The sequence below is a fragment of the Pelodiscus sinensis genome, chromosome 24, assembly GCF_052426305.1.
Source record: "Pelodiscus sinensis isolate ZL-2025 chromosome 24, ASM5242630v1, whole genome shotgun sequence".
NCBI lineage: Eukaryota > Metazoa > Chordata > Testudines > Trionychidae > Pelodiscus > Pelodiscus sinensis.
The window spans coordinates 14,666,638-14,694,424 of NC_143075.1; the positions used below are offsets into that span (position 1 = coordinate 14,666,638).

General features: G+C 43.1%; 1 protein-coding gene across 6 annotated transcripts in view; it reads right to left on the reverse strand.

Moving 5' to 3' along the window:
• Window positions 1–274: 274 nt before the first annotated feature.
• Window positions 275–27,787, reverse strand: part of MTOR (mechanistic target of rapamycin kinase) — a 125,496-nt gene continuing 97,983 nt past the window's right edge. For 2 of the 6 annotated variants that reach the window (XM_089773066.1, XM_089773069.1), the window contains 22 exons: window positions 25,179–25,294; window positions 22,687–22,804; window positions 21,841–22,047; window positions 21,192–21,292; window positions 20,879–20,975; window positions 19,294–19,392; window positions 18,418–18,540; window positions 17,589–17,771; window positions 15,960–16,106; window positions 15,523–15,697; window positions 14,359–14,494; window positions 12,615–12,762; window positions 11,758–11,880; window positions 11,337–11,419; window positions 9,626–9,698; window positions 7,857–7,931; window positions 7,150–7,324; window positions 6,260–6,325; window positions 3,968–4,048; window positions 3,003–3,083; window positions 1,956–2,061; window positions 275–1,258 (listed from right to left, as the gene is read on the reverse strand). In XM_089773066.1, coding sequence (XP_089629192.1) covers window positions 1,243–1,258; window positions 1,956–2,061; window positions 3,003–3,083; window positions 3,968–4,048; window positions 6,260–6,325; window positions 7,150–7,324; window positions 7,857–7,931; window positions 9,626–9,698; window positions 11,337–11,419; window positions 11,758–11,880; window positions 12,615–12,762; window positions 14,359–14,494; window positions 15,523–15,697; window positions 15,960–16,106; window positions 17,589–17,771; window positions 18,418–18,540; window positions 19,294–19,392; window positions 20,879–20,975; window positions 21,192–21,292; window positions 21,841–22,047; window positions 22,687–22,804; window positions 25,179–25,294 — 2,529 coding nt within the window. In that variant the 3' untranslated portion in view covers window positions 275–1,242. The remainder of the gene's footprint in view (window positions 1,259–1,955; window positions 2,062–3,002; window positions 3,084–3,967; window positions 4,049–6,259; window positions 6,326–7,149; window positions 7,325–7,856; window positions 7,932–9,625; window positions 9,699–11,336; window positions 11,420–11,757; window positions 11,881–12,614; window positions 12,763–14,358; window positions 14,495–15,522; window positions 15,698–15,959; window positions 16,107–17,588; window positions 17,772–18,417; window positions 18,541–19,293; window positions 19,393–20,878; window positions 20,976–21,191; window positions 21,293–21,840; window positions 22,048–22,686; window positions 22,805–25,178; window positions 25,295–27,787) is intronic. The other 4 variants (XM_089773070.1, XM_089773072.1, XM_089773068.1 and 1 more) reach the window with 3 other exon arrangements.

Sequence of the window (27,787 nt, forward strand, 5' to 3'; positions counted from 1 at the left end):
GGCCAAAAACAAAGCCCTAGGGCTTCAGCCCCAGAGAGGACACCTGTTACTGCAGCTGCACCACCCAGGGCTAAAGTCCTTATAAGCTTTGTCCCTGGGCAGTGGGGCTCAGGCTTTGTTTTCGGCCCCAGCAAGTCTTCATGTCAGGCCTGGTGACCCCATTAAACCAGGTTCAGGACCCATAGTTTGAGAACCGCTGTCTAATGTAATACCTTTGTGTCTCAGTTGTGCTCTCCACAAGAAATGCTTTGGAATAACCAAAATCCAGTCAATCTTTTACCATTTTGGTGTATTTTATTGACACAAAAATATTCAAATACAACATGGCATCTAAACATGGCTACGCTTTTGTATTTTGTGCATTTTAATATGTTTTATTAATAAATCATAACTTTATTTACCTTCACCCTCATGTTTAATATGCATTATTCTCCATTTCCAGGTATGACCAGTTCTCCCTTCTGCTTTTTGTGCTGAGTATTCAGTTTTCCCTAATTATTTCCCAGCACTGCTTTTCAGTCTGCCAGTGTGGGAAGTTCCCAAGTGATATTCTGATTTACCTTGCCATCTACCCTCTTTCTTTGAGACATTCTGCTCTGACTGGCTCAGAGGCTTTGACCCTGGATCTATCTCTATATTTCTCATCTGAAATGTGCTAGATAAATCACCCCTGGAGTCAGACACACATCTTTCAACTACAATCCCTTCCCTCTGTTTTTGGTGAGAGTACAGAGTTTTGGGAAAGGTGAGATAATGGGGTAATACTGACAAAAAACCTCCTCCTTCTTCTTGCTCTCTACCTTCCAGCTCTGTCCCACACTTAAATGTGCATTCTCGCATGAGGGCACTGAGTTCACTGCAGCCACGCCAAAAGGACTGACCTGGGAATGATTCAGCTGCAAATATTTTAGTATAGTTACATTGTAAGTCAAGTCAAAACCCGTATTTTGTTATTTGTAATGGATCACCAGTTCCTCAAAGACCAAGTGAACCAGGTATTTGTGGTCTAGTCAGTCTTCATTGTTCTGGAAACCCAAATCAAGTCTTGTGTTTCATATAACTTGTGTTTTTCAACAGCAGCTATGAATTGGCTTAAACCAACATTTAATATACAATAACTCTTAATTTACATTTTGAAATATATGACAGGCTGTATTTCAGTCCAAGATTTCAGTTTGTAGAAGAATATATCTGGAGTGCAAAAGCCTCCAAGAAAGGCTGAGGATACTCTGGAATCTTCTGTTACCAAAAAGGACACCTAAAGATGACAAATGTAATACTTTAAGTGCAGTCTTAGCCATTGCTCCATAAAAACAAAGACTATGTTAAAAAGAACTTAGGTCCCCAATGTCCAGGAACCTTTCTAAAATAACAAGGACACTGAAAATGGGATATGAGACAGAAAATGCTTCTTAATCCCTAACATTCCTAATGTCTGTAATCCCCCCCAAATCGCCCACCAGGATTCATAATTTGCATACAATTTACAGTTAAATCTCAGAAAGATGAAGGCATTGTGAAAGTGTGCTTGTTGACATTAGACTCTGTAATTTCCCTCCTATAACTAGCAATTGGTGATCTACATACAATAGGAACATCTTGTTTCAAATGATTAAAAATTCTGAGTTGATCATCATTTAAATAAGCCCCTTTTCTTTAGTAGCAGACTGCTTGCCTGCTTACGGGCAGTGCCCGCGGTGATGATTCTAAATCAAATTTCCATTTTGTTAGATTTAACAAATCTAACTAATTTGCATTTTGTTAGATTTAATATAATGGTGACAAAAGTTTACAAGCTTACATACAATATCTCCCCAGCCATCCTCAGAATGATTATTGAGATAAACCTAATAATATTTTACTTGACTGTTCTCCATTCCATAAACTCATACCACTATTTATTTCAGAGAAATGGGAGAGAAGATTTTGAAAGGACAGTTTAAAGACAGACTCACCATCCAATGTAGCACTGGCAGAGATTCTCATGCGAAGTAGCTTGCTTAATAAGCAATTCTACTTGCGTGGGTACATCCAGAGTTTCATCGTGAGAGAAGTCTCGGCCTTTACAATTAAAGTGAAAAAAAAAAACCATTAAAGAAGGATGTAATCCAAATTACATAGTTTAGTTTGGGTGGCAAGTTGTGGAGCGATATGAAGATGACCCTCTCTCCTCTTATAAATATATATTTGTCACAGAATTATTCAAAGATGACACCTCAAAATCCATACTGAATCTATTTTGAAACCTTTAGAACACTAGTGTTTTCGATGATCCATCACAGCAGCTTCTCTATCCCCACCTTCTTCAAAATAAAAAAGTAATACTGTTCTCCACTGTACTTATTATAAATTCCTAGTAGAAGGAATCAACTGCCTAGCTACATTAAGTACCTAATTCAAGTAGTTCTTACATATGTCATTAAGAACGGTCTCATCTAAATTTTTCCAGTTGCAAAGCCAATAAAAGGAAGCCAGTTGCTGGAAATTTGATTTCAAATCATCACCTAAAAGATGAACCTGTCATATCTGAGCCACATTAAATAAAATTACATCTACATTTTCCAAAAACGATTGTTTTCCAGAGTACAAATTATAAAGCCCACATATCTTACACTGATCTGCAGACAGGGTGACAAGCAAAGTATAAAAATAGCTCTGTCCAAGTAAGAAACAGAATAATTTGAAATAAAATTGATGAACTAGCATAAAACTGAAATATGCTAGTGCCAGGCAAGCATTTAAACTTGAACATAATTCTAATGTCTGTAGTATCTGTTTACACTAGATTTTCCCATCCATGTACAAAATAAAGTTATGTGCATCAAGGCATGTGCAGATGGGCACTGCTAATAGAAACACAAGCTGCTGGCTGTAGAAGCTGTGGGCCCTCTGCTCATCAGCTGGACAGCATTGGAATCACCCTTGGGCAGCCGCCCAAGCACTCAGGAAACATTGGTCTGTATTACTTTAGCAATATTTTATTTTAGAAAACATACACTTACCAGTGAGTTTATCTCGAACCCTGTTAATAATTTGAATAGCTTTCTTATTGAGAGCCTCTGGCTTCACTAAGCCATCCCCAACTAGAAGACAGAAGTGAAAACAACATTTAGACTTTATTTGCTCAATAATGATCAAAACAATGTGATGTAGTTACTTTTTTGCCACAAATAGTTGACACAGACCTATGTAAATTTTGTATTAGGTTTTAGAGAAGACACTTACAAGTTTTTTTCTATGCTAAGGATGTTAAATATTGACTAATTGAATAGTTGATGCATTTTGCCTTGACTATTCAATTAGTCGATAGGGCACTTCGGTCTCTTAAGTGTAGCAACAGCCCTAGGGCTGTTGCTACACTTCAAAGGTGAAAGCACCGCGTGGAGCCCGAGGTCAGCTGGGGACTCCCCTGCTGACCCCTGGCTCCACACGGAGCTGCTGATTTGAAACGCTGCGTGCAGTCTGACACCAGGCTCTCCGTGACGTTTCAAAGTGACATTGCCGCAGGCAGCCCAGGGTCAGTGGGGGAGTCCCCAGCAGATCGCGGGCTCCACACAGCACTGCTGCTTTGAAATGCCGTGTGCAGTCTGGGGACACCCTAGCTGGCTGCAAGCGGGCTGCACATAACGTTTCAAAACGGCAGTGCTGGGTGGAGCCCAGGGTCTGGCCCCAGGCTTCAAGCGGCGCTGCCACTTTGAAGTACTCCCTCCTCTTCCCTCCCCCCCACTGCCTGTTTCTGACAGAGGCAGTGGGGGCAGGGGGAAGCGACTAGTCAACTATCCTGTCAGCTCTCCGATAAGCATTTGCTTATTGGATGGTCGACTAGTCCTTCACATTCCTAATCTATGCTGACAGAGAACTCTTTTTGCTCCACCTTGGATAGCTCTCATCTGTAGAGCACTGGAATGCTGATTTATGAACCAGCTGCCCATAATATAAAGAGTATGAGGTTTCCATAGGAACTTACTGAAGGAATGGATGGATTCAGGCACTGTGGTCCCAGTTTTCTTATGGGCTGTCTCACCCAGCTCCACATTATCCAACATTTCTAATGAGAGGGGGAAGAACTATTAATACAGTGATCAAATACAAGTGGGACTGGCATTTGTTTGCTTTTCAGGATAGTCTCCTGCACAGCATTTTGAACGTGTAAAAACTTTGATTTTAAAGGAAATTATGGAAGTATAAATATGAAACCCAAAGGCAGATAAAATACAACTTTTTAAGGTTCAGTTTGCATCACAAAAAAACCTTACACTCAAGTTCAAGTATATTGTGTAAAACTTCCGGTTTACATGCACTTCTCATTACCATGAAGTTATGTGATGAGCCACTGCACTTTCATACTTTTTTAATGCCTGGTCACTGCTATAACATTTGCAGCAAACAGCACTTCAAGTAATCTAGATTATACAACAGGAAAGTCCTCTAAGCATCCAAGAGAACAGAAAATAAATTCTTCAATTCCCAATATACCGTATTTTCCGGCATATAAGACGACTTTTTATACTAAAAAACATCTCCCAAAAATCGGGGGTCGTCTTATACGCCGGGTATAAACATACAGGCAGTCCCCGACTTGCAGGTACGAACGGGGCTTTTCTCGCCCCGGAGGACACGGACTGCGGGACCTCGCGGTCCCACCGCCTGTGTACTCCGGGGCGAGAAAAGCTGCTCCGCGTCTCCTTGGTCTGCAGACCAGGAAGACGTGGAGCAAAGCTGCAGAGGGGCTCCGGCAGTGGGGCAGCCCAGGCGCGCCGTGGCTGTCCCACTGCCGGCGTCCTCAGAGGCTTTGCTCCCAGTGGCCCTGGTCTGCTGGAGACGGTCCCCAGCAGAGCAGGGGCACCGGGAGCCAAGCCGAAGCGGCGGCGGGGTGCCGCTGCTGCGGCTTTGCTCCCGGTGCCCCTGCTCTGCTGGGGACCGTCTCCCGCAGACCAGGGACATGGGGAGCAAAGCCGGGGAGGCGGAGGGGTCCCGCGCCTCTGAGGCTTTGCTCTGGCAAAGCCGGGGAGGCGCGGGACCCCGCCGCGGCTGCGGCTTTGCTCCCGGTGTCCCTGGTCTGCGGGAGACGGTCCCCAGCAGACCAGGGGCACCAGGAGCAAAGCCGCAGCAGCGGCGGGGTCCCGCGCCTCTGAGGCTTTGCCAGAGCAAAGCCTGAGGCGCGGCACCCCGCTGCCTCTGCGGCTTTCCTCCCCATGTCCCTGGTCTGCTGGGGCGGGGGGCGCAGCTAGTGCCCCCCTCTCTCCCAGCAGACCAGGCTTTTGTTGTGGACCCTGGGGCAGAGCAGCTGGGGCGCTGCCGGTTGGCCTCTTAAGGGGGGGTAGTCTTATACGGCGAGTATAGGCGAAAACCTATGTTTTAACTAGAAAATTAGGGGGTCGTCTTATACGCCCAGTCGCCTTATACGCCGGAAAATACGGTAGGAGTATGTGTGTTGGTGTTTGTGTTTGAATGAGAGGTAGGAGCATCATGAGAGAAAATAAAACATGCTGAGCAAAAGGCCTTTTTTAGTAGTATAATAATTAAATATTTGTTTTCATTAAAACTGATACATAAGGAAATGCAGCATTAAATTGGCCACAGCACTTCAGTACTGCATGAGGCTCAGAACAGCATATTGTATCTAGCATTTACTAATAACCTGCCTTCCCCCCATCTTACTGATGACTTGGATTGACTGACTTGTTTTTGAAAAGCTTACTAAATTGTAGCAAAATGTGCTGAATGCTCCTATTTCTCTGATTTAAGGGATTATGATTCAAGACTGAAACATACTTTTTCTGTTTATGTGCTGAAAGCCACAGTTAACCTGGAAGGGCCCTTTCTGCTAGTTGAAAGATATTTTAAAAAGATGCACAATTAACCTTAAATAGTAACCAAGTAATTGAAGTTGTTAAAATCTGACTATTAAACATTACAGTAGAGTAGATACTTTCCTTCAGGTCCATTGGCAGACAGCTGCTAGGATTTTGTGTAGCATTTTTACCACTATCTTGCTATGTTTACTGGGCTTACTGCAGTGTTAGTATGCAAAACTGAGCAAGTAAAGTACACAGGTTATAATTACTGTGATTCGCACCAACTTTTACGTACTCCACAAACATTGTGATGCCACATTACGTTGAAACCCAGTTTAAAGAAGACGTTTTTCTATTGTGATTTTGAAAAAAAGACAAGAAATATATTTTTTTCAAAATTATGCTTCAATTAAAAATGACCTAAATGAATTAGATGAAATACAATACAATGTTATACATACCTACTGACTGACTAGCTGAATAGGAGTCTGTCCGTGTTCGTGATCGTTTATTGCCTTTTGTATTTGCTGCAAAATAAATAAAATAAAATGCTTAAGAGTTTTTATCTTTGATCCATAGACTTTGGAAATATCAGCTTCTCAAATTGAATCAGACTTCCTCTGAATTACACAGCCTTGAGTGTCCTGTTTCTTCTGGCAAAGTAATAACTGCTTGGCTTTTCAAGATTAAGAAGTTGACAAATAATTAAAAAACATCCCAGTAACTTGTCTTTAATTTTTTCTGAACATTTAGGGTATGTCTAGACTACATCCCTCTGTCGCCAGAGGGATGTAAATTAGACATACCGAAATTGCTAATGAAGCAGAGATTTAAATATCCCACACTTCATTAGCACAAAAATGGCCACCGCTTTTTGTCGCCATGGATGCTTTGGCGACGAAAGGCAGCTGTCTAGACGCGAATCTGTCGCTCACTAAAGCCTTTGACCACAGATCCTGATGAGGCATAAGGGATCTGTCGTCAAAGGCTTTAGTGAGCGACAGATCCGCGTCTAGACTGCCGCTTTTTGTCTCCAAAGCTCCGTGGCAACAAAAAGCGGCAGCCATTTAAATGCTAATGAAGCACATGATATTTAAATCCCCGCTTCATTAGCAATTTTGGTATGCCTAATTTATATCCCTCTGGCAACAGAGGGATGTAGTCTAGACATACCCTTAAGGGCAAACAGAATTTCATCTCTGTGTTTCTTTATATGAGGACTCTTGGACACAATCTTTTTAACACTGTGTGCCTAGACAGCAGATTTAAATAACCAAAGCCTGAGTCTGTACAGACATTTGATTTTTTTATCCCTAGAGGTCTTACTTTTATACAGTTTATTCTCACTTACTTGTCTCTCTTGCTCTCACTGTTTCCCCAAATAACTTACTGTCCATCAGCCTCCAGTTCAGTAAGGGGTCATACACAAAGGCCTCAAGCACAGCCATGACACTGTCTTTATGTTCTCGCAGGACTTCCATCACGGTATGACAGGTGATTCTGTAATTACCATCTAGGCCAGTCACCTTCAGAACAGAAAAAACTAAATCAACAATGGTGCTGTTTACCTTCTGACTCTGACTCAAGCCTTAATCATCCCCAAGGCAGGACACACCCTGACCCAGAATCCTCTTGCACCATGTTCTTTTTATTAAAGGAATAAGATACAGGTTCACTACACGTTTAAAAGGCCCCATTCTTCTGAATTACTGCTCGCATATTGAGGAGAAATGGAAATGAGGTCCAGGTGACACTCATCTTGAAGCACTATGCTGTATTTAGTTGATGGCCCATATCTGGGATGAGGAAATATGGAGGCCTTGGAAACTGCAAGCTCGTGTGTCCTTTTAATCAACAAAGAGTTGTTTCATATTGTAAAGCTCATGTGGGAAATTTATTTAAAAAAATGCAGCAGAAATATTAAGCACCTTGGCTTATGGAATTGAGGAGAATTAACTAAAGATGAATACAAATGAATAGCTGAGGAATCACTAACATCTTCTTAGGAATAGTCCTTTTTCTATCCTATTAGAAAGGTGGCTGCTAACTCCCACCTACCTCCATAGCATTTGTCAACATCCGTGTAAGTCTAAATGGAATCTTCTCAGGGAACTTCTCTCTCGTCATTGCGACCTGAATACATAACAGAAGAGAGTAAGTTAACTAATATACTAACTTTGCAGATATTTCCTTTCCACCCTCGTTGAGAAAGCAGTTTATGGATAAGTAAGGAACTGATGTGCCTGCTATAAATTTGAATGTTACAGTTATACAAAGGAAAGAAATGTGTGGAGATCAACAAAAATGAGAAAAAGTTTAGAAAACTTGACCGATCAAGAAATGTTAAAAAAAGCTAGCTACATTTAGCCTTGAGAAAAGAAGACCAATTGGGATCTGATGACAGTCTTCAAATATATTAAGGGTTGTTATAAAGAGGACTATTCATCTGAAAATAGGACAAGAAGTTAACGGACTTAATTTATAGCCAGGAAGATTTAGGTTAGATATCAGGAAAAACTTTGTAGCCATAAGAGTAGTTACTGCTAAAATAGGCTTTCAAGCGAGATGGCCAAATCCCAATCTTTGGAAGTTTCTAAGAGCAGGTTGGACAATGCCAGTCAGGTATGATCTAAGTTTATTTGGTCCTGTCTCAGTGGAGAGGACTGGACTTGATTACTTCTCAAGAATCAAAATCTTGATGACTTAATGATTCTGTGATTCTCTAGTAATTAGAATTTTGGAGAGAAGCTGTAAACATGACTATATAAAGAATGTAAGATTTAGCAATGTAAAAGAGTAGTCAAATAGTCGACTACTTGCATTTCCCCCCCTTGCTGCCTCTATATGGGTACGTCTACACTGAGACGACCGAAGTAGTTAATGAAGCGGGGATTTAAATATCCTGCGCTTTAGTAACATGATCTCGCCAGCGCGCTAGTCCGAACTAACGTTACTCCTCAAAAAATGAAGAGTAACGTTAGTTCGGACTAAGGGTTTTAGTCCGAACTAACGCATCCCGGCGCCCTCTTCCTGGTTCGAATCAGCTGATTCGAACTAGCGCGCCGGCGAGATCATGTTAATGAAGCGCGGGATATTTAAATCCCCGCTTCATTAACTACTTCGGTCGTCTAGATTTGCATCCCTAGTCCGAACTAGGGATGCAGTGTAGACGTACCCTATCAGAGGCAGGAAGGGGAGAGGGAGCAGGAGTCGGTGCTGGGGGGAGCTGGCTGGGGAGCTGGTTCCCCCTCCATGGTACACGGGCACAGTGTGCAGTCCCAGCTCGCACTGGGTCCTGGACCTACTCCTGCTGTTGCTCTGCAATTTAAATGTAGCAGGAGCCGGTCTGCCTGCATGCCAACATTTAAACTGCAAGAGCTTCAGTGGTCCCATATCAACTAACCGTATACTTGATACAAATTGTATCGAGTACACTATTAATCATTTACTCGATACTTAACATCCTTAGTAAGGAACAAAGAAAGAACCTGTGCCCATGCTGTTGGTATAGAGTAATATACTCCATATTTCAATCACAAGTTGATTTTAAGATTTGTGTGAAAACCACTGATACTTGCACTCAGTTTGTAAAACAACTATATAACTAATCTTAACATTCTGGTGAGATAGGTGTGCATTCTCTCCATTTTACTGACAGATAAAGTGAGGCACAGAGTAGTTAAGTGACATGCCACAAGACTACACTATAAGTCAGTGTCAGAGCTAAAATAAGAACGCAAGAATTCCTGGATCCTACTTCTGCCTTTGCTGTACTAGATAATAATACACAATTTAAAAAAAAAGACATTTTTAGTGCAAAATCTCACCTCAAAACAGTCCCCAAAGTCAATATGCAGGATCTTTCCACTTAGCCTGTCTAGCATCAGGTTGGAAGGGTGCCTTTGTGGAAGGAACAGGAGAGTGGCCAGAGTGAGAGATCATCAGAGAATTATGGAAATATGCATAAGAAAGTAAATAATGGCTTTGGTGTGGAATGATATTTATCTTTGCACGACAGAGGACAGCCAATGTTAGCTTGCCTATCACAGATCTCCAATCTCATCCTAAATAGCTTTCCTAAAGCACTTCCATCATGGTGTGATTAGATTCTGAAATTACAACTCAAGATTAATCAGAAGTCCTCCATTTTTGAAGACAATGTCGTATTAAACCACACATCACTATATTTTTGGATATGCTTATTTTAGTTATATTTCTTTTATATTTAAGGCTGTTATTCCACTAAATTTATAATGACTTTACATTTGTACAGCATAAGGAAATTTAACAAGTGTCTTGCACATAAAGAGAGGAAATCAGGCTGTTATGAGAGGGAGTCTTTCACTAAGAAGATGCTGGGTATTCTAGTACTACCTTTCATGCTAGTGTATTCCTATTTTTATTGTAACCCCCAAGTTTCACAGCTTTACAAACTTAATTGTCAAAAGTTCGAAAATCAGGAGAAATAATTTTAATACAAAAGTGTTGTAGAGAGTTTTAGTTATATTAAAGACAAGTAGTATAAGAATACAAGTTTCAGATATATTTTCAAATGAGTTAGGGCCTCCTGGAACAGTAATCGACATGCTACATCAAAAATTTATCGTCTTTGGTTCATTGTAGTCTTCTATTGACATATTTAAAGTTACACCCCAATATGCACATGAATAACAGACTAGGAGCAAGTATCAGAGGGGTAGCCGTATTAGTCTGATTCTGCAAAACCGACAAGGAGCAATTAATATGAAAAAACCAATGTATGTTTTAAATATTATCAACATACATATTTAATCATATACCTCCTAGGTAATATTTACTAACAAGGAAATCAGAATTAAGTGACACAAGTACCTTGCTAAAAACCCATTAATATCAAGTACCTGGATTTTTCCCAGATAAGATGCCCAAGAGAAAGAGGCACACTCGACAGATGAGGTGAGAAGTTTGTGATGACAGGAGTGAGCTATAATTCCTGTAGCAGTTGTGATACAAGATATACTTAGATTACCTCTTTAAAATGGAAATATTGAGTGCAGCCAATATGAAGCAATGCAGAAACAGTAATTTATCCTCCCAGAGTAACAACACTGGGAAGTTAATCTATTACCCCATCTGTCAGAGAGAAGCAAGTGATTTATTCAAGGTTATTCAGTGAGTGAGTGACTGCAATTAGAACCCTCAGCTCTTGACTCAGATTTGTGCTTATTCCTTTCAACCACACTGCCTCTTGAAAAAGAACACACTTATGTCACATGCTCAAGAGATACAGAAACCCTAGGTCCTGATCTAGAGCACCGAAATTAATGGGAACAGTGGCAGGCCCTGAAAGATGTGTGGAATAGCCAAGATGAAAGTGGTTATCACAAGAGAATATCCAGGGAATGAGCTGATGGAAGCATAATAAGTATTTCAGAATGGAATCTATAAATCCTTGTTAGCTGCAGAAAAGTAAGAGAGATGTAGCCGTGTTAGTCTGGTCTTTTGTTAGCTGCACTTATTTTAAAAAAAAAAAAAAAACCCTATTGCAATTTAACTTACCTGTCCCCAAGACCCAAAATGTATCCAACCATTGACATTACTGCTAGTGAGCGGGTGTAATTAGTTCTTCTGTCAAACCACACCTAAAAATTACGACAAATGAAATTAAACAATTCTGATTAAACTGAGTGTGCCTCAAACAAATTAAAAAAATGCATAAAAGAGCACAGGCACTGAAGCTGGTTAATTATGCTAATTCAGTTTACAGTTCACCATATTAATTTTGATCTTTCACTCATTAATTCCTTATCACATACAATATATATCATGCAGCTCTTGGGGAACAAGGGAATAATCATTCAATTGTGTATCTAAAAACAAAGACATGCATTTATATGCTGCAAACACACTCCTTTCACAGAGAGGGAAACATATTTAGCTGTCTGCAAGAGCCATTACTAGTCACTGAAGATGAATGTACCTCAGAGCTGGGACTTTTTAGCCACAGCAATTTGGCAAGATCATCACCAGCTGTATTATTGACAGCATGTTCAAACACCTCCACCTTCTGCATCAGAGTCAGGTGGTCATAGTCTGGAGCCATCTAAAAGAGAGAAATATTGCTCAGCAACCACAAAGATTTTCATAACAATTCTGGAACAGCTGCAATATGAGGAATGTGTCAATCTCTACTAGTTTACAGAGTAAAACTATGAGAAAATAATTAAATTACTATTAATTGCTCTGCAGCACAAAACAATTCGTTTTCAGCAAACTTAGCCAGAAGAACTTGTTTGAAATGCAATATCTCATGGTGTGGCCATACACATTCCAACAACTACTTTTATTGTTGATAATGTAACTGAGAGAATTTTAGTTCTGAAGAAAGATTAAGTCTTCTGGATTGTGATACCCTCTCTGTTTACTGACAGAGCCAGCAGTATAAGCTTCCCTATACTTAACCACCAATATGCAATTTTTGGGCTCTACTTATGCCAGTGAGTATCAGCTGTTGTAGCACTCTGTGGTATGGATACAACTAGCTGCTGGGAACCTAACTGTTCTCTTTCAGACAGTAAGAATTTGTGGTCACTATCAACATGGCAAGTGAAAGGTGAATAATTTCACAGCTTATCACTAATTTAGGAGTGCTTTTGAATGTTCTAGCATTTTCCTTTTATATTAGTGCACAGTTATTAAAGTAATTTTGATACAATAAGGGATCAAAAGCCAGGTAAATAAATGGGAACAAGAGAGCCTGTCCCATTGCTTTCACTACTCAGATGGATAGTAGTGATCAAACAGAACAGTGAATTATGTGCTAGGGTTGTTCCATACCCGCAGCATGATGCGATGTTCGATATTGAGAAGGATCTTTTTCTTTTCCCTATAGTCTCGGATGAGCGCATGCAGAGTGTCACAGTGGGGAACCCAGCCAATCAGGCCCGAGTTTGTAGACAGTGGAATAACAGCATATCTCTGGATGCTAAGGGGGGAGAGAGAGAGAAGGATGAAAAAACCCCTCATAGCTCATATTGTTGAACATTAGGAACTGGTGTATTTTCATGATGTTCAAAATCTAATGGCCTAGAGCAGGGGTTTCCAACCTTTTTCGGTCCCTGTACCCCCTTGGCTTTTAGTAAACCTTCCCATACCCCCTATTCAATATGAAAGGAAATAAATTCTAGACTCTAGAATCCACAACTTTTTTCACTAACACTACTACTTTTGGAATATTTCAATTAGGATAATCTAGTTATTTACCAAGTATACCCCATGCCCCCTTGACAAGCTTCTCGTACCCCTTGGGGTACGCATACCCCAGGTTGGGAACCCCTGGCCTAGAGCAACCCACTACTTCGGGAATGTGATGTATCCAATTCAATGCTTCATCACCCAATTTTTTCAAATTAACCAGAGAACACTTCTTGATAAAGTAGTGCTGTTTTAAGCAGTTTATGTAAAGCTCACCGAGTGTGTTCTGAAGCTTCGTGTTAAGTGACACACAGTATTCTGTAAGTAACAAATGGCATTCTGTTTGATATGTGCTCACATGAGAAACACAAGGGAGTAGAACTGCAGTCAATGGTTACTTCAGCTGGGCACTAGTGAGTATTCCATGGCTATTTTAAAATCTTCTCGTTAAGAATCCACCACTTCACAAGATTACTTCTCAAAGTGAGATTATATACTACATTACAATAGCAACAAAACAGTCACTGGACTCTAGATAAGCCAGCAAAATATTGAATGCTTTAAGCTCTGGAGCAAATAAGAGAAATACCTTGATCTGCAATCATCTTGAGGATGGAGCTCCAATGAAAGGGGTTTATTTAAAACAAAAATATAAAAACCCTTCCTCCTTTCAACATACATTATCTCCACATCAATGCAAGTAGAGCAGTAGATCTCAAGCTTTCTTTTTGCAGACTACTTGAAAATCATTGAGGATCTCGGGGGACCATGTAATGATCATTCCAAATGTTATTTGTACCATTAGCTAACTATAGTATAGCACTTTAGATAAAAGCACTATCTATATTTTAAAAACCCTTAATATAACTCCCTCTCTCTCTCTTGCGTCAGCCTCCAAGCTGGTAACTGGTGTCAGGGGGGCAAGGAGGGGGAAGAGTGGAGGCACCTGGGGGCATCCAGCTTTAGCAAACTGGGAGGGCACATGATCTTTCAGCCATAGAGTTGAGGCTGGGAAGGAAGGCCATCTCTAGCAGCTGTGGCCCTGGAACTGTGGAAAGTCACTTCTTTCTCTGGCTACTGCAGCTGTGCGCATCTCAAATTACCCCCTCTACTCCTTTTCATCCCACAAATCCCCACCTATTTCCTCCATATCATCCCACTGCCCCCGCAAACCTATGCCCTATACTCCTCAAGGCCACTGCCTCACCTTACATGTGCATCTTCTCCAGAGTCCAGGCACATGTGTAGTTCCACTAATGAGGTGGTGTGCGGACACCTAGTCATGCACCTGAGAAGGAGCTATCCATAGACCAACTGAATAGAGCTCATGGAGCATTGCTGGTTCAGTGACCAGAGTTTGAGAACCTCTGATATTTGTTCCAAATACCTGAGGTTTTTACGCAGAGATGTTGGATCATTGGCCAGCAGAGTATTGACTAGTCCAAAGAGCTGCATCACTCTTTCATCCTGGCGAAGGTCCTCATGACCCTTCAGAAGGAATACAAACTCATGCCCATTGCTTCCTGTAAGAGAAGATGGTGTGTGTGAGGTGGAGTGCAAGATCATACACGAGCAATCAGATGAAGTCTGAATCATATTTAAATAGACAGAATGACAGCAAGATTCAGAAAGCTGGGTTGATACATTTTACAAATAACTTCCTTCTGAGGGTGAAATTCACTTGCTTAGGAATAATGCAACAAAAATACATCCTGATTTCTTGAATAAATGGTTGGTATTCATTAAAGAAAGATCACCAAGTCTCTACTCTTCAAAAGGAGATGCAATACTAAGATGAATTTTTATTCACTGACATGACATAAAAGGCACAAAAGCTCTACTGTTCTCTTCCAGTTGTGCACTGGGTAGCCACTTTTGGCATCTCTCTTTTCACTCATGTACTCTCAAGCTCTTTCTCACTGTGTCCAGCCCTTCACATATACTATAAATTTGACCCTAATCCAGTCCTTCACTCGCTCTTGTGGTCTGTATTCCCCTCTTCCTTTAGCTCCTCTTGCGCTTCCCAACTGTATGTAGCCAAAGGAACTCAACATCAGCCATATAACATTACTCCCGGCAGCCAAGGGTTTGATTCTTGTCAAAGTCAAAATAGCCTTTCCCTTCTGGATTAAAGGAGTTGAATACAATGCATTTTACTGATTTGTTTTCGGACAGAACACAAAAATCCAAGAGCCTGTTTGTTCTGAAAATAAAATCAAGGATATGCTGATTATATAATTTCCCTTTCTTTCCACTATTGCGTAGTGTGCGATAGGCCAGCTGGCTGACAGCCTCCATCCCAGAGATGGCTATGTGTCAATGTTACTTTAGCTACATAGCTGAAGCACTCGGGGATGAAAGACACTCTATAAAAGTATTTCCCTTATCTTCCAGTTCCATGCTTGCTTCTTGATGAGGAATTAGAGAGAAAGTACATGCTGATATTTCCAGGAATAGGAAGCTGAGCAGCTGGCTTATCCTGAAAATTATTTACAGAAAATGAAAAATCCACTTCCAGCAAAACTTAAACAGGACAACTTGCATTTCTCACCCATTAATGTCAATTTCCTGGGCCTCTGCTTGGATGTGATGACTTGCAGTGATGGTGCAATGGATTGAATGCGGATGATTGGCTGGTTGGGATCATATGTTCCTGGCACTGCTAATTCCAAATCCCGGCACATGAGGAGTTTTGGTGACACATACTGTAGTTCTAAGGAAGTGAGCTGCCAGCAAGAAAAAACCCCAACAAAGCCAACATTTTATATACTTCTAGGTGTCAATTTAATACCACTGAAATTAAAAAATCCTGATATTATGAAGGGCACTGAACAGTTCATAGTCAATCATCAATACTTCAGTTACTTGGAAAAGGCACCAGATAAGGTACAAGCCAGCAGCAGGTAGTTCTGGAATACCCCTGTTGAATATTGTGGATCAACACAGGTATTCACAGCTTACACTGTAAGACCCACAACAGAACTGTACCTCTCCCCCCACCTGAGGCAGCTGTTTAGAGATACGCCTGAAAACATGGTAATAGAGATCCCAGGCCTGGGTGAGGTCCTTGACATTTCCTGATTTCATGTACTTCCTGCACCATTCCTGAGCCTCCATTAAATCTCTGCCATATGCCTGGGGAGGAAGAAGAAAAATTAACTTTTACTACAATCTATAGGTTTCAAGGCAAATCAGTGGCAGGACCAAGATTAGAACACAGATATTTCTGGCCCCAAGACCTGTGTTGACTCTATTGGATAATGCTGCCCCACACAAACTTCACCCACAAAAGAAACCGAAAAGGCAGAATTACCCTTTAATGGTTCAGCTGTGGGGGTAAAGCAACAGTCACAAGGTTAAAAGAGCAGCTATGCTGACTAGGGAGGAGTCATCTCCATCACCTATAGTGGTGACAGCCTTGATTCAGACCACGAAGCAATGTTATCGTGAGGTAGAGGAAATTACTTCAGAGAGGAAGCACCTAATCTTAGGGATTACTTTGGTGAGTATACAGGTTGAACCTCTGTAAACCAGGACTGTGGTCCGGCAACATCCGTGGTCTGGGCATGACCATGGATGCTCCAGGACCAGAGAATCCCGGTGGAACGCTGGTGTCTAGGAACCCTGCAGCCTGGCAGGGTTGTGGACTGCTGGCAGAGCCAGGAGTCTAGTTCCCCTCATCTGAGTAGCTGGGTGTGCCGCAGTGGGGTTGGGAGCCAGGCACGCCGCAGCAGGACTGCTCAGTTAGGCTGCTCAGCATGCCCCAGCCGGGCTGCCCAGAGGGGCCAGAAGCCTGGCGTGCCGCATCAGGGGTGCTTAGCAAAGCTGCCTTATGTGCCCTAGCTGGGCTGCTCGGTGGGGCAGGAGCATGGCAGGCAAGGGGAGGGTGGGAACCAGCAGGGCCGCGGGGGGTCTAGTGTTGGGGGCCAGATATTACCTCTCCGGGTCCGGCAAAATCCCTCATCCGGGACCAGTCAGGTCCCGAGGGTGCTAGACCAGGGAGGTCCAACTTGTATTTAACAAAATCCACATAATGTCTGTTATACACTAGACTCCAAGTGCCATTTGTTTTTTCAGATTATGCCCATGTAGAATTATAGTCCCCAAAGACCAAAAATGCAGAAAAAAGTGTCATGGTTAAGTGATGCTTGAAGCTAGTATAAACCATCTCAAGAGCCTCATCCTTAGCTTAACTGGTGAGATAACCTCCACCTCTGATTCAGAGTCTGGCACTGGATTTGAAGCATGTTCATTCGCTGAAGCACTCTTCATTGTCAACATGCTCCTCAATTTGATTAAAAGGATGCAAACTGCCAAAACATCCTCAGGGGCCTAGAATTGAGGCCCCAGGTACAGGGGGTTTTACTGTATAGCACAACAGTCACTGTACAGCAGAGCAGTCCCTCTGTCAAGCTACCACAGCAAAAAACTAGAATTATGGGAAAATTGAGAGAGACAGACAGACACAGACAACTTAGAAGCAGCCTCCATCCAATACAAAAAGAAAAATCCACTGCCTTTTCTACTACCTCGATAAAAGGTACTAGGAATGTTTTTGAGACAGTGTTCTGGTTTTGGGACTATAAGAAGTTTAGGCTACATTCTACTAGCAGATACCTGATTGAAAGATGTTTCCTTCAGAGTCTGGGGACCACGTTCCATCATAGCATGAAGTGGCTCCAAAACCTCAAACATTCCCTTCACATTCCTCTCCCCAAAGTACAGACGGGATGCCTCTTCCAGCCCTTCATGCCACATCTCATGCCAGAGGATGGCTACTCGGATCAGCTCTTCACTCACCTGAATTAGGATAGGGAAGATAATAAATTCCTTTGGGGGGAAAACATGGGTGCAAAGAGGCTTAGAAGTACTAGACTGCTTTCACCTACTCCCTGCTGGTGTCTAGAGGATGTCACACAAACTTTCCCAGTTGTCTACTTGATAAATCTTCTTCTCTGAGTATCATTCCAGGCTACTATAAACCACTTTGCTCACCTGCCAATATATTTGCAATCACACAAAATCTGCCTGATAATATATTCCTTTCAGTTATTCATTAAGAATTTAGCAATCAAGATAAACCGTCCCTTTCCACAGAAACAAGTCAGACTTGGGATATTCTGTTTCCTTTTCCCATTACATTGTTTCTTTTTACAGTCAATGATTCCCTTTCTCCACTCCCCTCACCTCCACAGTTTCACTGTGACAAACATCACAACCCCAAAATGTAAAGGTTATGGTTCCATCGCAGTACAAAGTCTCCTTGAGACTGTGTCCTTGAACACTATCATTCCTTTCAAACAAATGAGTCATACTCAGAATCAAATAATCAACATTTTTCTTTAGTTTAATGGGAGAAAACATTGCTACTGGGACAGACCAAAAAAGGTGGAAGGTGTCTCAGTCAATGGAATGATTCTTAATTGACCTTACACACAGCACTCACCATCATTGCCTGCTGTACCAGAGTGTTACTGTGCTCACACATGTTTTTCAGGATCTTATTGGCAGCATTATGACGTGCAGTTGTGGTGGACTTAGAGGCCACAGTCAAGGGGTAGATCAAAGCCTATGACAGATATTAGACAGTAATAATTTATAACTACATACAAATAACAGGCTCTGCATAGATGCTAACAAGATTAAAACAAAATAAAACAAGTCCAAGTGCATAGATTCCAGGTGACAAGTCTGCTTCAGTAACATTCTACTAAGAAATGACAATTTTGTGGCAGAAAAAGTAACTTACTTATTGAAATAGATAACTGAATGATTAAACAGATTTGTTTTTGCATCCATAATCTCAAATATTTGGATTTTCACTGATCACGTAGCAGAATAATTTCAGTGTTGATGACCTAGTGCCTAACTGATAGTGGAACAGAAAATGTCTTTCTCCAGCATGCTAGGACAGATTCTCTTTACGTCAAGCTAGGAAATGCAACTAGTGTCTTACTACTAGCTACTGTCCATTAACTATTTAATGAAGTTAGAGTTTAGAAAGAAATTTTCATAAGCAGCTTTCCCAACAGATGGAGAGGACTTCAGATTCTGTCTGGTCTGAATGCTGCATGTCTCATCTGCCTCTCATTTACATCTCTCCTGTGAAAGGGCTGAGGGGATGAAATCTTTCAGGGGAATGAGTAAGCCATTCAGGAGAGGGAGCAGTAATAAAGCTCTTCTGATATAAACTATAATCAGTCTTGTGCCAGAATCCGCCACTCACATCTTCACTCCCTTGTCACACTCATAGACATCTCATAGAACTAGGAAGCTCAACTTGACCAAGAATCTGAGAATCTTCCTCAGGGCCACACCTTACCTGGGGATGGTATCTTCCAATATCTGTGAGGAGCTGGTGAATAAGGCGCCCCACTAAAGGCCGAGGAGTATCGATTCTTGCAATGAGCTGAGGGATCACCTGATAGCAAAGATGATAAAAATTCCAGTCACACTTGCACGTACAGTTCACAAGCTACATAGACCAATCCACTCACATCAAAGACCTCAAAGGCTTGTCTGCCACAGAGTAGCCAGAGATGCATTCTACAAAGTAGAGAGAGAATACAGAGATGGGGTGCACAAAGATCCAAATGGTGATGTCAGAGGTATAGAACACCCATGTGAGACAATGACTACCATGAGCAAACAGTCCCTTCTGGTAGACATTAATTCCTGCCCATACTGTTGGATGATACTCCCCACACAAACTGTTGCAGGCTTCTCCCACAGCTTGAACAAGCAAAAAAAAAAAGTGGCGCCTCCTATATGAAGTGCAGTCTATAAAGCAGGGGTGGGGAACCTTTTTTGGTTTGGGTGCCACTGACCCACAGAAAAATCAGTCGGGGGCCACACACAAATGAGAAGCAAAACCAAACCAAGCCAACATAAAAAAACCCTGACCACTGATTTGGTCCCCTAGTGAGAAGAAGGAAAAAACTCTCCCTCACAGACATGGCCTCTGAGAAGCAGGAGAAAAAAAGACACTCCCCCTACTCTGAGGGCTGAATTAACTCTTTAGGGGGCCTACGGTTAGTGGATTTTGTGACCCCCCGATGGCTCTGGGGTGGGGCCAAAAGTGAGGGGTTCAGTGTGCAGGAAGAGACTGCTGGGGAGGGGGGGAGAGGTCTGGGTGAGAAGTAGGGTGAAGGAGCAGGCTGGGGCAGTAGGATCTGGGCAAGAAGGAAGAGTTTAGGAGTGGGCTAGTGATGTGGGGTGTGGGACGGAGTGAGGGAAGTTGCAGGAACAGGGGTGGGGTGGGGGTATGGAGTCTGGGGAGCAGGGGATGGGGTGCCTGTGTAGCACAGCTCTTGAGGGGGCACAGATGGCTCTGCATGCTGCAGGCACCACCCCGTTATTCCTAGCCAATGGGGGCAATGGGAGGGTGAAGGCTGCAGTGAGCACTTTCCTCCAGTGTGCAGAGCCGCTTCTTTCTCCCTGCCAGGCAGACCCCACAGGCTGGAGCACCAGAGTCAGCTCACGCTGCTGCAGGGTATGTGTATGGAGGGAGCCCCAAGATTAAAAGGCTGCATCGCTGTGGGCCATAGGTTCCCCACCCCTGCTATAAAGTCATCCTGAAATGGACTGCGGATCTAGATTACATAAGTGTCGCACAGCAAGACTTCACACCTTATCACCATTACTGCATGTTCTCTCTAACTTTAAAATCCCTTACTCTTCCTCCTTCTCTGGCACTATTCAGCTCATACAGGCACCCAGGAATGCTGTTCCACTTTCTGTCCAAGGTGCTTATTAGAAGAGTGACAATATCTATGGTGAGCACCTGGTTCTCATCAGGTCAGATACAGATGTTCCTTTGGCAAGGTGCCATTTGGGATTTTACAGTCATTGAGATTCTAAGGGCTAGGTAAGAAGTGGAATCCATCCCAGCCCCTCCTACTCCTTACCTGCAGCCAGGTGTCTATTTGGATTGCCTTGACCCCTTCAACCAGAGCTTCATTGACATCAGGCCAGTGACCATAATCAAACCATAGTGTAAGGACCCTGAAGAAATAAAAAGAGGATGTTCAGAACCTACAGCAGTCTCTTCCTCTCTGATCCAAGAGCATGTGATTATAAAACAAGCTTGAACTAAATGTTTAGTCTCCAATTTGTTTAGCTGCATATGAGGAGAGCAGAGACATGTTACAGGGAGTTCTAATGTGCATGAGTCCTGTACGTCACAGCTTGATTTTGTTGGGTACGTGCTTTACTAGGTACCTGAGAGTGTCCTGTAGATTGTTGCCTCGAGATAGAGAGATAGAGCGGAAGAAGCCCTGGACAGCAGGGACTGTATACAGCAACAGGGTCTTGGACAAATCCTGTGAGAATAAAAATAGCTGCATTAGTTCTACAAAGCATATTAGAGTAAAGGATGTAGCATCAGCAGGAAAGCTGTAGAAACAGAGAGCAAGCTGAAGATGTGGCTCTGCAGGCTGTCGCCATGCATCTGCAGTGGCCGGGGAGATGACACAGGCATGCGTAATAATTCACACCAACCCCATTCCTATTCTTCACTTCCACAGGACATATTCATATACTCGAGCAGCTAATACCCTGCACTTAAAGTCCACACCTATCTCTCACCTTCACAGAGAATACATAGATACCCATGTTCTTTCTTCACAAGCCACTCTGCAGCACAGCAGCAGCTAGGGTTCTTATTATCCTTGAATGTATGGGCAAAAATTATACAGCACTAAGAAGAACTAAAACTTTCTGCTTACAATTGTATCTCCTATAATCTGTGTCTCAAAGGCCCGAGCCCTGTTACTAAAGACTTCTCAGAAAGGAAAGTCACATGACACGTTTCAAACAATGCGTGCACCAAGCGGCACTGCCCATCCCCAGTAGGCCAGGAGGACCGTACCTCAGTGACTTTCTTTTGCACAGGAGATGGAATGGGACTGTTCTCCGTGCTCTCTGCCTCGCTGTCACTGTTGCTGCCCTCCGTGTTGGCGCTGGTGATGCTGGCTCCACTGGCATGGCGCAGTTTCTTCTTCTCATCTCTGGCCTGGTTCTGATGTTTATAGTGAAGCACAGCCTCAAAGTTCATCACTGCCCAGGCATGCCAGGCCTGCCGATAGGGGAGCAGAACATCAACAGCCATTCCGAGAATGATGAAGCCTCCACACAGCAAAACCAAATCATGGCCTATCCCCCACCCCCGCTTGCTCATCAAAGATCAAACTGAAGAGCTAAAATTCAAGACAAGGGAAAGTGTGAGGAACTGAAATATAAGGAGAGGACAACTGGAGAGACACAGAAGGGCGGATGGTGAGGAACAGGCTGCCAAGGGGAAATCTGGTTCAAATGTGAAGGTACTTTTTACAGGAGCACCTTTCAGTTCTCTGAAAGCTCTCAAAGGAGCTTCTGGCTTCACAGTAGAAAACCTATAGAATTATAACACTTGGTGGAGCAAGTTTAAACTCTTCCCTACAGATTAATCTCCCCTGTTCACCTAAGCAGCCATAATCAACTCACAAGAGAGAAGATTCTGAATGCAACCGCATGAGTTGAAGTACAATCCACTTCCACTGGTCAGCAAACATCAGCTGTTGCATTTTGACTAGAGCTGCAGGGTCACTTACACACCAGCAGCATCTATTCTATTGTAAGAGGACAGAAGATCATTTGGGCCACACAATGTTGTGTTGCATTGTATTTTGGGATCCAGTGCTCATTATATTTAGCACTGAGTTCTCTCCTTGGCTACCTTGTACCAGTTGCGGTCATGCTCTGTGGAGGCACTGTAGTACTGCAGGACTTTGGGGATGGTGCTCTCATTGATGCCTTGCAGATTAAGCTGCCATTCACCCAGTTTCAGAAAACACCTGAAAAAGCCGGGCAAACTATTAACCCTACACCAGAGAAAGCACTAAGAAATCAAATGTCAGTTTAAAATGCAGAATTCTTGTCCAAGGTCTGAAAAGCAATTTATTCTGGAAACCCATCCAATAAGCCATCTTTAAACCCAGATGGGGAAGAGCTACTCTGTAGTTAGAGTAGTTCATAACAGTCAAGGCTCCAAACGTTCAGTTTCTAAACTCTGCCACTAACTTGCTTTGACTCTGGCCAAGTCACACGTGCCTCGTTATAACATGAGGATACTATATGTCCCACGAAGGCAACCGGTGGCTTAATTAAAGTTTATAAAATGCTCAGAAATCCCCACATGAAAGTCACAATATAGGAGACACTGTCGCTGTATGAGGTGACTGACATAATGTACTGGATGGCCACAGATAAGCAGCACATAACCCACACTCTGCCATCGGGACCAGTAGGCCCTGAGGAAATACACTATGAAAGCTAGTTGCTAGGGTGCATGGAGACTAGTCTTGGCCACAGCCAAGAATAACTCTTCACGCCTGCTCAGAGGACAGAAAATAAAATATTTTCATTGCAAAAGGAGGGGTTCTCTGAAAGGTTTAATGCATAGGTCCCTTGGGAAGCTTTAAGTGCCAAAATAACACAGCACAGTCTTTCCACATTTTGCAATTTTCTATGATTGTAACACAAGAAAAATTCAGTGCTGAACTCATCAGCACTTGCCTTTCAAGCTAAAGCATTAGAGAACATCAAGGCAGAGAATCGCTGTTATAAAACTCTCATTCTGGAAAAAAATATAGTTAAGAAAAAAATACTGGTTCTTTTTAAAGTTCTATTCAGCAGTAAGCCATCATAGTCTTTTGACCATTCAGTTTCTTATCAACTACTCACATTTCCCTTCCTCCCCCACTTGTTGCCTCTGTATCAGAGGCAGCAAGGTGGGAGAGCAGAATCCAGGGTTGGGGGGGAACTGGCTTCCGCCTGCCCCCTCATAGGCAGCAGCCTGCGGGGGGGGGGGGGGGGGGAGGGAGGAATGGAGGGCGAAGGAGAGGTAGCGGAGGGTGTTCCGGCAGCAGTCCCTGTGTGTGTGTGTGTGGGGGGGGGGGGGGCGGAGGGGTCCCAGCTCCCTGCTGGGGCCCCCCACAGACAAGGGCTGCTGCTGGCTGGGCAGACAGGTCCCGGCTCATGCCAGGACCAAACCCCACTGTGGCTCTGCAATTTAAAATGCAGTAGGATCCGGGCAGCCTCCTTCCCTCGCCACCCAGCTCCTACTGTATTTTAAATTGCAGAGGTGCAGCAGGATTTGGTCCTGGATCCAGCGCAGTGACTGAGCTGGGCTGCCTGCTCACCTGGCTCCGACTACATTTTAAACACAGAGCCCAGGGGGCTCTGCAATTCTATCAACTCCTCGATTAGTAAAATAACTGCATTTTAACCCCTAATTTTGACTAGATTTTTAATGTAACACTATTTTTAAAAAGGCTACCTCAAGCTGGGCACCCACTTGCCAAAAGCACAGCTGCACCAAGTGCCTGAGCTGCTGGACTCTTGGATATGCCAGGCTGACCCAGTCACATGGAAAGTGTTTTTTTCCTGCTGCCAGGAATCCCCCCCAAAACAAAGAGCTAGTCATGCTGGGAGCTCTGGCGTCGTCAATCTATAAGCCACAATGCAGGAAAAATGCAACCACTTCCCTGGGTACGTCTAAACTACATGCCTCCGTCGACGGAGGCATGTAGATTAGCCAGATCGGCAGAGGGAAATGAAATTTAAATGGCTGCCCCGCTCTGCCGATCAGCTGTTTGTCGGCAGATCGGGGCAGTCTGGATGCGACGCGCCGACAAAGAAGCCTTTCTTGATCGGCACAGGTAAACCTGGTTTCACGAGGCATACCTGTGCCGATCAAGAAAGGCTTCTTTGTCGGCGCGTTGCGTCCAGACTGCCCCGATCTGCCGACAAACAGCTGATCGGCAGAGCGGGGCAGCCATTTAAATTTAAATGAAGCCGCGATTATTTTAATCGCGGCTTCATTTCCCTCTGCCGATCTGGCTAATCTACATGCCTCCGTCGACGGAGGCATGTAGTTTAGACACACCCCAGATGACTAACACAAGCTTGCTTAAATGTGGTCTTGGAGTCATTAGTAACCTCTGTCATTCAAGAGAGCGTCTGAATTTGCAGAAGGTTTAGCTATTACTATTATACATTGGACAGGTACGTGACATAACACAACCAGCCTCTACCAGCTAACTGAAGCAACTCACCCCTATAATAAGTGGAATTACTATTCGTGTATTTTCTGCAAGGATTTTGCAATCTCAGGATCTGTGCAGTTATTAATAACCAAGCACTGGGCCTCAAGGACATGGTACTAACCGTGCCATGAGTTTGTGGAGCTCCTGCTTGTGCTGCTGGTCTTCGGTTGCGATAGCATGCTGTGCCTGTTGCTGCATTGTCTGCACAAAGTGCTGCATGTGCTGGAAGGCATCGATCTGCAATTGGATTTTGACAAGATGAATGTAGGAGTTAAATGCAGCTTCACAAGGGAGAATGTGATCCATTAGAAATACAGGTATTCATAGGAGCAAAACAGACCTTAATTTTCCCAGCAATGCCCTTTTACTAGTTGCATTCATATGGAGTAACGTTGCTTGATAAGACAGAATACAAATACAAAAACCTTTCAGTCTTTAAAATCCATGAACCCTGAATCACCACCTCATAAATCCAGAACTGCTATTCAGGACTTTTCAGTGGACTCCTCTTCATCACATACAAACCTTCAACCTAATGCCTATCAGTAGAGACATGACTTAGCATTTACGCTCTTAAGGCAAAAAACCCTGGCTCTGGCAACCTTGCAAAGCCAACTCTACAAATGAGAGCTTTCGGCTCTCTACTGCTGGGCCTGGAAAGCCTGTGTGACATTACACTCCACCTTCTTTATGAAAATGTGCTTCTGATATGGATGAGACATAATTGAGATGTATTCGAGATAAGCTATCATCGGGAAGGTTATGCTATACCAAGTGTGATTATCCAAATTATATACCTGTATTTAAAGTGAGGAACAATGTGTACGTAACAATTACAACTGGGTGTGTTTGGGAGACACCCAGAAGACAGCCGGTCATCACACTTGATGGGCTATTAGGGAGAAACAAGACTGTAAAGCAGGGGTGGGGAACCTCAGGCCCCCAGTTTGTCTGGCTCCGACCCTCAAAGCTCAGCCCCTCCCCCTGCATTGGGGAGCCTATGCTGGTGCTCCAGCTCCCCCTGGTGCCCCACCACGGGGTTGGAGTACACAAAATCTACTAGGCTGAGCCCCTTCCAGGTTCTGATATACAAGGGAAATGTGGGGAGAGTCTTTCTTCTCCTTAGTTGGGCATCATGTCAGTGAGGGTTTTGGGTTTTTTTTTGCTTCTCACTTGTGTGTGGCTCCCACCTGATTTTTCTGTGGGTCAGTGGCCCCCGACCCAAAAAAAGGTTCCTCACTCCTGAAGATACTCATCTCTCTTCTTCCTGGGAGGGTCCTGGGATGTAGGTAGGTCAGGTGGTGCTGTCACCTCGTGCTAAATACCATCTTGGACTTCTAGTCATTTTCCACTAAAAGAAGGCGGAGGTCAAGAATGGAAAACAAGAGTCTCGCCTCTGTGAAAGGAAGGGTTGCGAATCCAAAAAGCTAGGTCTGATCAACCAGGGCTCCCTCCCTGGCGCTGAATCTCGCTGCCACACATAAGCTCCGAAAGGGAAACAAATAAGCTCCGAAAGGGGAACAACACAGGTCGTAAGTTGCAACGAAAAATCCAAAGAAAGGAAAAACAAAGAAAAGAATATCTCCCGAATCTAAGCAATGCTTCTGTCTTTCTTAACGTGAGTATTATATATTTGTTGACTCCATAAATTGTTTAAAGTTAAATCAGGAGGGTATATCTGTAGGAGAAGTTGTTATTTCTTGGTTTTTTTTTTTAACTGTACTGTTTTTCTACTTTTTCTTTGTATATTATATTGTCTTAAAAGAATAAAAAATAGTGAATTGATTTAAATGGAAAATTAATTATAAAGTAAATAGAAAAAATAAAAAAATCTTTATTTGACCCTAAAAAGAAGTATTCCTCTGTCTGTGGTTTCAAATCCTTTAAAGAACCAAACCCGGTTACCGAAAGCCTCATGTAAATCTTATTTAACACTGGAAGTAAGTTGATCAGGGTTCTCCTCAGCTTCCCCACCCAAAAAAAGACCCTGAGAAATACCTGGGAACAAGAACTGATGTTCAGGATGTTCAGGTTGTGAGTAACAATTCTTGAACTCACAAGCTGCAGACCAGTGCAGCTGCCTTTCAGGACTTTCTGTAATCTACCATCTGGGGTGAGGAATGACTATTTGTAACCATTTTCTTTAGGGAATCAAGCTTAGTATGCATGCTGTGTTTCATTTGCTCAGTAATCTACTTTGTTCTGTCTGCTACCTCTTTATCCACTTAAAACCCACCTTTTGTAATCACCCCATTTGTACACTTCATAGTGGGGGGAGGTAAGAAGCTGTGCATACCTTCTTCCACATTGAGGGAGGAGGCAGATTTCATAATATATCTTTGGGCTTGCACTGCAAGGGAGGTGGACACCTGAGTGTTGGGGCAAGTCTCTTAAACCAAGTCTTCCCAGAGCTGTTCTCAGTGTCTGTCGTTTTGCAGTTGGTTGTGGCCTGCCTGTGTGTACGCTGAAGGAGGATTAGTAGCCAGCCTCTGCAGGACAGGCAGAAAGGGTGCCTAGGCTGCCACAATAGGCAAACTCAGTGTTGTCTCGGCACAGTAGGTAGCAACCCAAGCAGGGCAATATGCCACAATGTGATCCTAGAAATCAAACAGAAGCCTCTCATCTGATTTGCCACAGAACACTGGGGCAGGTCCCAGATTATCCATGACTTGAATGTTACTATCATCCTAAAACTCACTTGGAAACGAAGAGGTAGCTGATGTATAGCAC